The following is a 13,656-nucleotide window of genomic DNA, read 5'->3' as shown; positions in this document are numbered from 1 at the left end:
TTAAATATTAAGAGTACATACAAAATAGTGGGAAAGTAGAAGGTCAATGATATAAATATAGAATAGAAAATATCAAGAAGATACTCAAATGATATCTAGAATAAAACAGTTTAGTGCCTGATAGGAGGATGTGCTAACTAATAAGGCTTTATTTAAACATTAAAGAATACTTTAGGTTAAGGTCTTCTTTTAAATAGGAAAAAAGCTTTGGGGGTATCTATCTACAGATAAATATTAAGCCTGACAAAGTCTAAATTGCATGGTTTGTTTTGGAACTTGACAATCAACTTTCCTGCAATGTTAACTATGTTGAAGCACTACACATTAATTATAATCTTATGTATGTAGATAGTATAAGAAATGTGCAGAATACGACAGTGTAATGGTGGAAGTATACACACATATTGATAGATGTCTTGTAATGCACTGTTGAGGAACCTGTGACCCAAGTTTTTCATTCATTGCATAACTACACTATTGTGTATATGATATGTCAATAAACCTTAGAAAATCTTGAAATCTTGAAAGGGATGTGCAAAATAGCAATTATATACAGTCTTTAATTAAGTATTAGAGAATAACGAGTAATGAATATGCTTTAAACGGATCTGCAGATAAATATTTAGTCTTCTCAAGCACCAACTATCAAATATCTCACCTGATTGTTGGCACTTGACAATCACCTTCACTGAATTTCACTCAGGTGTAACTAAAGTCTGATTTAAGGGTTGTTTATATTTCACATTATTAATACAAATCTGTAAAGTAACTAAAATAAATGTAGTGGAGTAAAAATACCAGGTTAACCTTAAAGAAAGCCCTCAGGATTATAAAAGACCCCCATCACCCCAGCCACAAACTGTTCTGTCTGCTGCCGTCTGGCAGGCGGTACCGCAGCATCCGGACTAAAACCACCAGACACAGAGACAGCTTCATCCCACAGGCTATACGATTATTAAACACCTGAACTTAGAAACAACATCCATAACATTCATCTGGCTGCTACTTAGACATTATGTATCTAATATATCATATTCCAATCACTTGTAGACTCTTATTGCACTATTTCACTATTTTTTCTGTGTAGGCCTATCTGTTTTATTGCGTAGCACTGTTGGAGGAGCCTGTGACCTAAGGGGGGGGGTAGGACACGTTCGATTCCTGTTTTGAATAGTGTGCCGTCGATGGGTTTCATTCCATTTCAAAGTCCTTTTTGACGCTCTGTGTAAACTTCGCACACTGCCACTCTAACATCCAATCACAGAGGTTGAGGACTGATCACGGGGTTTGTCAAGCTAAGCACATGGTGTAGTCCCAAACGATAGCTGAGGATTCTGGGTAGTGTAGTGTCTTCGGCCATCCTACAACTCCGAAAAAACAATTGTTTCTCCGAATCGAAGGGGGAAAATACAAAAGCATTGCACACAATTCAAACCAATCAATCAATGTTCTGTAATTAACAAGGATAATCTGGTGTTTTTTAGTCGATGAGTAGTGCAGATATCACTGTAAAATCAATCGACAGTAAGGAGAATACTTACTTCCGGGTGTACAATTCTCCGTTATCCAATGAAAATGGACGCTCGTAATACAATACAGGGGACATGATCATTATCTTTTAAATAACGTTAACTAAAGGGAACAATCTATTTGACACAGCTGAAGCTCTGGCCTTCCTTAAAAACTAACTAATTTAATAAAAATCACAGTTGCATTACACACAATGCACTGTTTTTTGAGAACACAAATTCGTAACTAATGTAATTTTTATTATGAATACAAATAAAATAAAAGAAGCCTCCCGTGAGTTACTACAAGCTATAAAGTAGATTTAAAAAAACGTTTTATAGAATAAAAGCTCACTGCGGGACGTTGTAGAAATGCGTGTGTGCACCACGACAAAGGAGCCTCATTCACTTTACATTGGGGTTGTTTGCGTGGTGCCGACACGTAAATGTAACAAAGTTCGTGACTCCACCACGCATTGTGGTGTTAAGAAGTCGTGGTGGAGTCACGCATTCTGGTGAGATCAGGTTGATTGTTAGATATTGTCTTTTCCTGGTTGTATATACGGATTTTTTTTAATTGAACTGACTTGTTGCTTTTTTATTATTTGCTTTTCCCCACTTGGTCACTAACTTGGACAAATTGTGTTAATATGTTGTGAAAGCATCATTGATCAAACCTTCAATAGTGTCACAATATCAATATCAAGCTATTTGGTAAAATAGATATGAATTGTTCTTCATATCACCCAGCCCTAGTTTAAAGCAATACATCTAAACTTAAATAGAAGAGGAGTGCAAGGAGGAAGGATAAGATGGTGACGGTAAACACAGAAAATGTGGAATATGTTTGTAAATCAAACTGACATGGCAACATGCAGTTGATTGAAACACACAGCCACACTGACATCAAACTAAGGTGTAGGGATGGGACTCCAAAGTAAGACTATGAGGTGTTAGTTCTTACTTGGAGGTAAGGCTTGGTCAGTGGCAGCAGGAAAATGGTTTAGGTCATGGCTGGGTCGCAGGACTGGAAGATGGCCAACAGGAGGGGAGGAGCCTGAGCCTACATGACATCAGAGAGAAAGTATACCATAAATAACAAAAATGCAGGGGATACACTATACCACCTGGTTTTCAGTAATCAAGGAGACCAATACATATTTGCAAAGGGGCTGGAGGGAGGGGGGGTAGAGTGACAGAAAGAGAGAGTGTGTAGTGGGCCGTGTGACCACAGAAGAGTGTCTCTACTAACACAGTGACAGTAACACTTTTGCCGGTCTGTGTTATATATGTCCAATGTATACAATTCCAGTATCCTCACTTCACTGCATTTCTATAAATGATGATAAACAAAACAGTACAAGCAAAAATACTGGGTGTTTTGTCACTCTAGTGCAGGGGTAGCTTAGTCGCCCGCGGGGCATGTTCTAAAAATAGCTCGCCAAGCAAATCCAAAATGTAAAAAATAAACAAAACAAAAAAGGAAATGTAATTAAAGGAATCTACCCTCTGCATAAACGAAACCTCAATCATAGCGAGCTCTATCTACTCACTACAACTCTATATCTATCTAACACCCCTCCTCCCCCCACCCCCACAATTAATATCAACCAATCACGTTCTTGCTTGATTTGCGGGACCAGCGTTCATGCCAGCCTATGCAACACATGAGGGGCAGAGTTTTACTCGGTGTGTTGCAAATTGCATATATATTTATTGCACTTGACACACACACACACGCATGGCGTAATTTCCACTTGGGACAGGGGGGACATGTCCCCCGCTCTTTTCGAAATCCCGTTTGTGTCCCCCCACTTTACAAATATGTTTATTATTATTTTTTTAACGCAAGCCGTCATCGCATCGCCACGGAGGAGCACACAGCCTCTGTGAGCGAGCGAGACAGAGGGAGAGAGAGGGAGAGCGAGCAAGCGAGAGAGCTAGGGAGGGAGGGAGGGAAGGAGGGAGAGAGAGAGGGATCTAGGGAGAGCACACCTTTATCTATTTAATATAGATAAAGTAAGAAATCATTCCAATGTGTCCTACAGGACAGTACAAAAAAAAACAGTTTAAAAGGGGAGTGATTAGTCAAATATGCATACATAAAAAGAAAGAATGCTAACTAGGTAACATAAGATAAGAATAAACAAGTTTAAATATTTTGTTATTGGTTGTGATCATATTCTAAAGATGTTTGGGTTATTGAAAAGTATACAGCTCCCTTTCATATGAGTGTTGAGAGCTGTATCCATAAATACATTTTGTGCTCAAAGTGCACCAGATTGATGCATTTCACTTCAACATTTAAAAAAAAAAAATCATGCCCCCGGACCCGATGTGAGGTCCACCCCCAAATAAAGCAGATTAAAATAATTAAATTGAATACATGTTCTTTTAGTAAACACTGAAAATGGGTCCCACAGACCCAAACAGCACAACAGATGTGCTGTGGGATTTTCAGTGTGCTAAATATATACACTGCAAAAAACAAAAAAAAGATGAGTAAAAATAGCCGCCGACTTGTTTTATTTTTTGAAAGTACAGTAGCCCTCACCCTAAAAAAGGTTGGTGACCCCTTCTCTAGTGTATACCATTGAGATGTTTATTGCAACTACAGCAATATCTATCAGTGGTGTTGGTAGTCTATTACTCTTGACGTGTAAATCAATCAGGTGGTGCATTGTGGACACTGAATGTGACTAAAGACATAGATAGTCCGGCTGCATAAGAGCCTATGTAGTGAACCTTTATTGATTTATTATATCAACAAATTGGATAAAAAAAAAGATACAAAAAAAGTGTTAAATATCACAGCTGATATTTGGTTTGTACATAAATCGGTCATTCTGATCCATGTATTTTCTGTCTAGTATCCCCTGGCTCTTCAGTTGCAAAATGCTGTAATATATTCACAAGCTCTCTTACTGTGTTTGTCTGCCGGCTAGTGCTGATTAGGACTTTTCCCCTGAAAGCAGCTGCCTGTAAGATACTTGTTATCTACCCCTCAACATTGCCATTTATGGGTTATACAGTCTGGCAGAGTGACTTTTTTTGTTTGTTGACTTTTTCCTTTTTTTTTCTTAAGTTTGGTTTAGTTTCTAACCTTATGCTCCATTAAGGAGTCTACAACAAGTCACAGTATAACTTTAATTTATTTTGCTTATGTCACAGAGAGGCACACACACAGTGGACAAGGTTAGTAAGTGACTGAGACTGTGATAGTCAAATGCATTGCTTGTTGTGTGAAAGTGAAGAAACATTTACATCCAGCTCGTAAGCCATGGCGGGATCAGCGGTGCAGTCTGGAGGCGGAGAGTGTTGGTCTACTCTGCGCCGTCTGCAGCTGGGACTGCTGCGCAAGGCTACTGTGAGACTGACCACCTGTGAGTGCTTTGGGATTGCGGAGAGGCTCAAGGCAGCACCCGCTACTTGTTGGGGACATTGACTGCAGAACAATACAACATGATTGAGGGAATGAAGACAATATTATTTGGGCTGTGTTTCTATTTTCTTTTCTTCTTTCTTTCTTTTTCTGTGTTGTTTGTTTTGCTGATAGTACGTCAAGTCTGTCTTGTTTATTAATTTTTTTTTTTTCATTTATATACACAAAAACGAAAAACTCAAAAGCTTTTGATTATAGGTCCCCAATAATTACTGACATTAACGTGCATAAGGGGTGATCCCCCCTCATGTCACAGTGAATTCCATGATACATGTTCTAATCAGAGTTACTTAATTATAAGATGAAAGTAAAACATTTGTTACAGTTTGTAAAGGCCTTGTTTAAATTAACTAAACATTTTGAATGTTATCTAGGGCACATTTAAATAAAAAAAGCTGTATATTAAAGTAATTGGATTTACCTATAGTGCAATGGCTCATTGTGATCATATGCATTTACACTACACTGATTTCATTATGTTTTTCAAATGTATTTAAAATATGTTTATTTAAGTAGCGTAAACACTGAGTGAGAAGCTTGATAAACCACTCACGTGTTTGCATTGAGTGGGAAGTCAGCAGTAACGTAGCCTTGCAGTGTGTGCTCACTTTATTTGTCGTTGAATAACTCATTACGGCTGGACTCATTACATTGCAGTTGCAAACAAACAATAAGAAAATAGTTTTTTATCTCACCAATGTTGTTTATATCGCTGGGCCCTGGCACAGCTGGCTCTGCCTGCTGTCCTCTCCTGGCCTCCCTCAACCTCTCTGTCCTCCTCTCTCCTCCTGCCCCGCTCACCTCTTGGCCATCTGGCAAGAGGCTGCTATCAGGTACTGACTCAAAGGCACTTTCCTCATCTTCATCTTCATCCTGGGAGGAGAACACCGTACTACCAGAGAGTCTGTTGCTGTCCACTGATGACAGGCGGGTATGGCTACAAAAGCGGCTCCTACCCTCATAGCCAGAGTTGCTGTAACATGATGTGCTGTAACAGGAAGTGCTGTAGCAGGAGGTACTGTAGCAGGATGTGTCGCAGAATTCACAGTCGTTCTCACCCTGATGTCTGAGGGTGCTACAGCCAACTCTTCTTCCTCCTCCATGACTGGAATCCCCCTCTTCGCTCTCCACTGTTGTATGTCCGCCTCCTCCTCTTCCTCCAGCACCTTCCAGGAGCTGGTTTAACTCAGAAAGGCGTTCAATTGAGAGGCTGCGTGGTAAGGAGCGACGACAGCAGGGGCCGGGACACTCTGGGACCTGGATCAGGAATATTTAGACAATTAAATGGCAAAACCAAAAGCCTAAAGGGAGACCTATATGTCAATCATACTGCTATTTCTGTTGCAGTATTTGTTGTTGAGTGTGAAGTGAGCTGGTACATTATTTAAGTAGTTTTTCTTGGGCCCTATATCACACTCAATGAAGTATTTTGACCACTACTTTTACTAAAACGTACATGCTTGTTACTATGGAATAACTCTAGCACATATTTTGGCTGTACTACCATAACTCCATCACTGGCCATACCTGAGAGGGAGATAGGGTTGTATCATCCTCCTCCTCATCCTCCAGCCCCTCCTCCTCTTTGGAGGTTTTAAGTTTTGTGGAAGTGGTGTCTTGAGTGGTGATTGTATTCTCTCCCTCCCTGACCTCCTCCTCCTCCTCCTCCTGGCTGGGAGCTCTGTGTTGGGCAGAGGGGAGACTGTGGAGGAGGTGGTGGATCCGAATGTAGTGAGATCTGGGTGTCTCCGGCTCTCCGCAGGCCGATGCGATCACCGTCTCTAACTCTGACACTGGAAGGGAGCAGGGGCGATTTTTGCGGCGCAAAGGAGCATTAGAGTTATAGTTTGAGAAGAGGGATTCACAGATGCAGGGGAGGCAGCTTATTTCTCCGCCCTCTGTCACCTCCTGAGCAGCCCTTTGTTCTACATCGGCCTTTTGGGAAGTGATGCTTCCCTCCATGGGGTCTTCAATAGTAACAGCCCCATTGTTTGTTGATATTTCAACAGTATTTTCAGAGTCTGGCTTTGGCTGTATTTCCTCCCCAACATAATTTTCTTCTCCAGTCGTATCCTCCTGAGCTTGTGGTGCAAACGCTTCTCTCTGCTCCCCTTCTTCTTCTTCTTCTTCTTCTTCTTCTTCTTCTTCTTCTTCTTCTTCTTCTTCTTCTTCTTCTTCTTCTTCTTCCCTCTCCTCCCTTTCTCCATCATCTCCACTGTTCCCTTCTTGCTGTTCAGCCAGTTCCCCCTGCTCCTTCTCCACTTGTGGCTCTGTAGACAGGGGCTCCTCCCTCACTGTGCTCTCTTCATCCACAGTTTCTTGATCTTCTGGCGTTGACTCAGCCTCCTCATCCTCAGCACGGACCTCCTTGGGTCTGGAGGCTTCCGCTGTGGATCCTGTTACCACCGTCATTTCAGGGTCAGGAGGGGCATCTAGGGGGAGATCAGGCATGTCAGGTCCCACACTTAATGTGTCATCATCAGGAGCATCAGCAGCATGGTTGTCATTTGGTGTATTTCCCCCCTGAGGACAGGCTGACTCTATGACCAGAGAGATCTCCTCATCATCTAAGGAAAATTGAGATGTTGGTTGTGTTGAGCATATTTTTGACATTTCTACCATAAACAAGTCTAGGTCTTGACTAAACTCAGTTCTTCTTTTGCAAGTGGTGCAAATTAAAGTTTTGTGAGTTTAGAAGGCTGATTTACACTCTCGAGACCTTTAAATAGCTTTTGATACTTCTACATTCCACAAGAATAGCATCAACCAACACAAACTGAAGATTCACTACAGAGAGAAGTGTGACTTTGCAAGAGAAAGACAGTTGACTTGAAAGCTAAACACTCAAGCGGAGCAGAATTTATTATTTTTCACTGTTATATGGCATTATGCCTTATGTACCTGGGTGAATAGAAGAAGTCAACTCAAAGCGGAACTGCAGCTGTCCGCAGACATGGTCTGTTGGCAACCTGCGACCCAGCGAATAACTCACTACTCGATCCCTGCAATAAATAAGACAGAAAAGTAAAGAGAAAAAGAGATATGCAGGATTAATGTAAGATTGCTGGAAGAGACACAAAAAAATAACAGATTTTGTTAAAAAAATACATAGATGTAGCGAACTAATGTAAATATCCCAGCACTTGCCAGCTGGCGGTCAGTTGACAGCTGGAAGCCTAACTAATCCTAATGGCTGTTTATTTATTTTTAGGCCTTGGTTCACACACAGTATTTTCCCTGGACTAACAGTAGTTGTTACTTCAGTCATGTTTGCAACGCATCAGTTGTGTTTGTCGAATAGCATTTAATTACATATTTTGAATCCATTATTTTCAGCGGAGAAAAACATTGTTACAACATACAATTTTACTCTTGAATATAATGATGTCTTTAGTCGTTTGTGAATGTCATTTTTACACTGTGCAATTGATAATGAATCAAATCAAATGGGTAAGGGTTAAGCAGTGTCCATCCATCCATCTTCTCCCGCTTATCCGTGGTCAGGTCGCGGGGGTAGCAGTTCCAGCAGAGAGCCCCAAACTTTCTTTTCCCTGGCGACATCAACCAGCTCTGACTGGGGGATCCCAAGGCGCTCCAAGGCCAGCGAAGAGATATAATCCCTCCACCTGGTCCTAGGTCTACCCCTTGGTCTCTTCCCAGCTGGACGTACCTGGAACACCTCCCTAGGGAGGCGTCCAGGTGGCATCCTAACTAGGTGCCCGAACCACCTCAACTGGCTCCTTTCGACGCGAAGGAGGAGCGGCTCAACTCCGAGTCCCTCTCTGATGACCGAACTTCTCACCTTATCCCTAAGGGAGACACCAGCCACCCTGCGGAGAAAACCCATCTCGGCCGCTTGTATCTGCGATCTCGTTCTTTCGGTCATTACCCATCCTTCATGACCATAGATGAGGGTAGGAACGAAAATGGCCCGGTAGACAGAGAGCTTTGCCTTCTGGCTCAGCTCCCTTTTCGTCACAACGGTGCGGTAAAGCAACTGCAGTACCGCTCCCGCTGCTCTGATTCTCCGGCCCATCTCACGCTCCATTGTTCCCTCACTCGAGAACAAGACCCCGAGATACTTGAACTCCTTCACTTGGGGTAAGGACTCATTCCCTACTTGGAGTGGACAGTCCATCGGTTTCCTGCTGAGAACCATGGCCTCAGATTTGGAAGTGCTGATCCTCATCCCAGCCGCTTCACACTCGGTTGCGAACCGATCCAGTGAGTGCTGAAGGTCGCAGACTGATGAAGCCATTAGAACCACATCATCTGCAAAAAGCAGTGGTGCAATCCTTAGTCCACCGAACTGCAGACCCCCTCCCCCACGACTACGCCTCGAAATCTGATCCATGTATATTACAAACAGGATTGGTGACAAAGCGCAGCCCTGGCGGAGGCCAACCCTCACCGTAAATGGGTCCGACTTACTGCCGAGGACCCGGACACAGCTCTCGCTTTGGGAGTACAGAGATTGGATGGCCCTGAGTAGAGACCCCCTCACTCCATACTCCCGCAGCACCTCCCACAGTAACTCCCTGGGAACTCGGTCATACGCCTTCTCCAAGTCTACAAAACATATGTAGATCGGATAAGCGTACTCCCAGGCCCCCTCCAGGATCCTTGCGAGAGTAAAAAGCTGATCCGTCGTTCCACGACCAGGACGGAATCCGCATTGTTCCTCCTCAATCTGAGGTTCGACAATCGGCCTGACCCTCCTTTCGACTACCTTAGAGTAAACTTTCCCGGGGAGGCTGAGTAGTGTGATGCCTCTGTAATTGGCACACACCCTCTGATCCCCCTTTTTAAAAAGGGGAACCACCACCCCGGTATGCCACTCCTTCGGTACTGTTTCCGACTTCCACGCAACGTTGATGAGACGTGTCAACCATGACAGTCCCTCAACACCCAGAGCCTTCAGCATTTCCGGGCGGATCTCATCCACCCCCGGGGCTTTGCCACTGTGGAGTTGTTTGACGACCTCAGTGACCTCCCCCCGGGAGATTGGTGTTGATCCCCCGTCATACTCCAGCTCTGCCTCTAACATAGAGTGCGGAGTTGTCGGGTTCAGGAGTTCCTCAAAGTGTTCCTTCCAACGCCCTAACACTCCATCAGTTGAGGTCAACAACGTCCCATCCTTACTGTACACAGCTTGGATGGTTCCCTGCTTCCCCCTCCTGAGGTGTCGGACAGTTTTCCAGAACAACTTTGGTGCCGCCCGAAAGTCCTTCTCTATGTCTTCTCCGAACTTCTCCCACACCCGCTGCTTTGCCTCGGCCACGGATGAGGCTGCTGCCCTTCGGGCCTGTCGGTACCTTGCAACTGCCTCTGGAGTCCCCCGGGATAACAAATCCCTGAAGGCCTCCTTCTTCAGTCGGATGGCTTCCCTGACCACCGGTGTCCACCAGGAGGTTCGAGGGTTACCGCTCCTTGAGGCACCTAGGACCTTGAGACCACAGCTCCCCGCCGCGGCTTCGGCAATAGAGGCTTTGAACACCGACCAGTCTGGTTCAATGTCCCCAACCTCCACAGGAATGCCCGAAAAGCTCCGCCGGAGGTGCGAGTTGAAGGCCTCCTGAACTTGGGCCTCCTCCAGACGTTCCCAGTTCACCCGAACTACACGTTTGGGCTTACCAGGTCTATCCAGAGGCTTCCCCCGCCACTCGACCCAACTCACCACCAGATGGTGATCAGTTGACAACTCCGCCCCTCTCCCGAGTGTCCAAAACATACAGCCTCAGGTCCGATGATACGATAATGAAATCGATCATGGACCTTCTGCCTAGGGTGCTCTGGTACCACGTACACTTATGAGCATCCTTATGTTCGAACATGGTGTTTGTTATGGCCAATCCATGACTAGCACAGAAGTCCAGTAACAAACCACCACTCCGGTTCAGATCAGGGGGGCCGTTCCTCCCAATCACACCCCTCCAAGTGTCTCCACCATTGCCCACATGTGCGTTGAAGTCTCCCAGCAAGATTAAAGAGTCCCCTTCAGGAGCCCCATACAGGACTCTTTCCAGGGTCTCCAAGAAGGCCGTATACTCTGAACTGCTGTTGGGTGCATAAGCACACACAACAGTCAGAGTTTTCCCCCCCATAACCCGCAGGCGTAGGGAGGCGACCCTCTCGTCCACTGGGGTAAACTCCAACAACGAAGCACCTAACCGGGGACTTGTGAGTATCCCCACACCCGCCCGGTGCCTCACACCTTGAGCAACTCCGGAGAAGAATAGAGTCCAACCCCTATCCAGAAGTAAGGTTCCAGAGCCGACGCTGTGCGTAGAGGTGAGCCCAACCAGATCCAACTGGTAACGCTCCACCTCCCGCACAAACTCCGGCTCCTTCCCCCCCAGAGAGGTGACGTTCCACGTCCCCAAAGCCAGCTTCTGTCGCCCGGGTCTGGTCCGTCGAGACCCTCCGCTTTCACTGCCACCCTTCTGGCAGCGCACGCGACCCCATCGCTGTTTCCCGTAGGTGGTGGGCCCGCGGGACGGAGAAGCGGAGGTGTTGCCCACGTTGCCTTTTCGGGCTGGGCCCGGCCGGGCTCCGTGGCAAGCCCGGCCACCAGACACTTGCTGACAAGTCCTCCTTCTGGGCCTGGCTCCAGAAAGGGACCCCGGGCTTCCTCCGGGCCGGGTATCCTCACTTCTTGTTCTTGTTTCTTTCATGAGGTCTTGTGCAGTGTATAAACTAAAAAGTAAGCGTAATCTTAGCTGCATTCATTCATGAACACAATAATTAATGGATAATTGTAATTAAATATTGTATAGCCTTTAATTATTTAAAAGAAGGACTTTCTCCACAATTGAAAAGTTTGAAAGTATGATCATCACTTTAGCAATATTTTGCTTATGAAAGACAATTTTAGAAAATGTTCGGGTGTTTGCACACTGTACAGTAGTTTGCTACTTTTAGCTTGTTAAGGGACATAAAACCTTGACTATTCACCAGCTTCTCACTCACAGGGGAAGGACCTCCAGGCCTCCTTATTTTGTATAGCACGTCACCACTGGATTGAATCAAAATAAGACCCGTCAAGAAAACTCAAATTCCCAATGTTGTCCAAAAAAAAATGAAGGCGAATTTCAAGCTCTCGTCCACTCGCTGTGACATCACGCACTCTAAGCCTTAACGAGCTATGCAATACACATTAATGTTAAAATCTGAAAAAGGCCTCTTTGTCAAGCTCCAAGCTAAATAAATATCTCAATAAGTGTAAACTATATCAAAAATCTGAAGAATAATTTTTATAGCTGAAGGTCTTGTGACCGTTTTAAAGTTGGAATGAAGTCTCTAGCTGAAAGTATGTGGAAGGAGTAGCATTTGGCGCACGGTGTAGGTAAAAGAGGATTTGAAGGTCCCTCCCATTGAGTTACATGTTAAATGCTGTTGCAAAGGATTCACACTAATTATAGCCCTAATCACCTTAAGAGAGGTACCATTTATCATTGCATAACATTTTTGAAAAAAATCTATTTGTGATAGTAATAGTAATTATATTACACTTTCACTGCCGCCACTTGACATTTTGTTATTGTTTTATACAATGAGGGAAGGTAACTAAGTATATTTACTCAGGACCTGTAGTTAAGTAATGCAATTGAGGTACTTGCACTTTACTTGAGTATGTTCACATGCTTCAAGTAAAATAACAATACAGTAAATACAAATACAGTTTTTAATATTTAAAAAAACTGTATTAGTTTTAAAAAACTGTATTAGTTATATATTTGTTTTATTCATCAACACTAATAAGAGTAATATTTAGACTGATGACAAGCAAAGTCCTGCCACACATACATACAGTATTAATTGCATAACTGTATATGGTGTGTGAGTGTTTTACCCAATGGCATGTTTTTCCAGCAGCCTCTGGACAGGGACAGAGAGCTTTCCAAGAAAACGCTTGATGATTGGCCGACTCTTGGCAAATTTATCCTTCACTTCGATCTCCAGTACATCAGTGGGCAGAGACACAAAGTTGAACCGCTGAAGAAACAGACAGAGAGGGTAGAGTCATAACGATATGACCAATCAGGGTCATTGGAATAGTATGATATTTTTCTATGCACTACAGTTAGAAAATCACATCGGTCGGCCAGTACACTCAAAGCAGTCAATAGAGAAAATTATGCCCCAAACTTCTTTGCAATAATGCATATCTTTTGTATAAATGGACCCTGTTGTTTTTTTCTCCCAATATGACAAACATCAAACATCAACACATTACAGATCTACACATGTACCCCTTCCCCAGTCCCAAACAGACCTGAACAATATGCGCAAGGATATGACATCTCTGGAGTACAAAACAAAAAACAAGAGAGACAGTAGCTGGAAGTCTAGGACAATAGACAGAGTAAAGGAAAAACAAATAAAACACATAAACACTCTTTTAACATAATACAAATGATAATACTAATAGAAAGTACAGTCAGAAATAGTGCACCATCATCATCATGACTGAAAGGGGACCTATCATAAAAAATGCACTTTTGTACGTCTTTTATACATGAATATGTGTCCCGGGTGTGTCAGGGAACTCACCAAGTGTCAGCAAACACAACCGTCTCTCTTTTCCTCCATACCCAAATCTCTAAAAACGGGGCTGGAACGGATCTGATACAGGCTGATCCAGATTTGAAAATAGTCTGACGTCAGTGACGAGGAGCTCCGCCTATATAGCCAACTCTACACTTA

General features: G+C 43.8%; 1 protein-coding gene across 1 annotated transcript; it reads right to left on the bottom strand.

Annotated features, from left to right (window-relative positions):
- Positions 1-2,409: 2,409 nt before the first annotated feature.
- Positions 2,410-12,945, bottom strand: LOC139433507 (E3 ubiquitin-protein ligase HECW1-like; the record flags this gene model as incomplete). Its single annotated transcript, XM_071202543.1, has 5 exons — positions 2,410-2,571; positions 6,009-6,207; positions 6,478-7,517; positions 7,852-7,952; positions 12,803-12,945. Coding segments are annotated over 5 exons (1,593 nt in total), but the record flags the coding sequence as incomplete, so codon positions are not given.
- Between the last annotated feature and the right edge of the window lie 711 nt (positions 12,946-13,656).

This window comes from Pseudochaenichthys georgianus, unplaced genomic scaffold (genome assembly GCF_902827115.2).
Source record: "Pseudochaenichthys georgianus unplaced genomic scaffold, fPseGeo1.2 scaffold_540_arrow_ctg1, whole genome shotgun sequence".
NCBI lineage: Eukaryota > Metazoa > Chordata > Actinopteri > Perciformes > Channichthyidae > Pseudochaenichthys > Pseudochaenichthys georgianus.
This window is presented reverse-complemented; position numbering and strand designations above follow the sequence as displayed.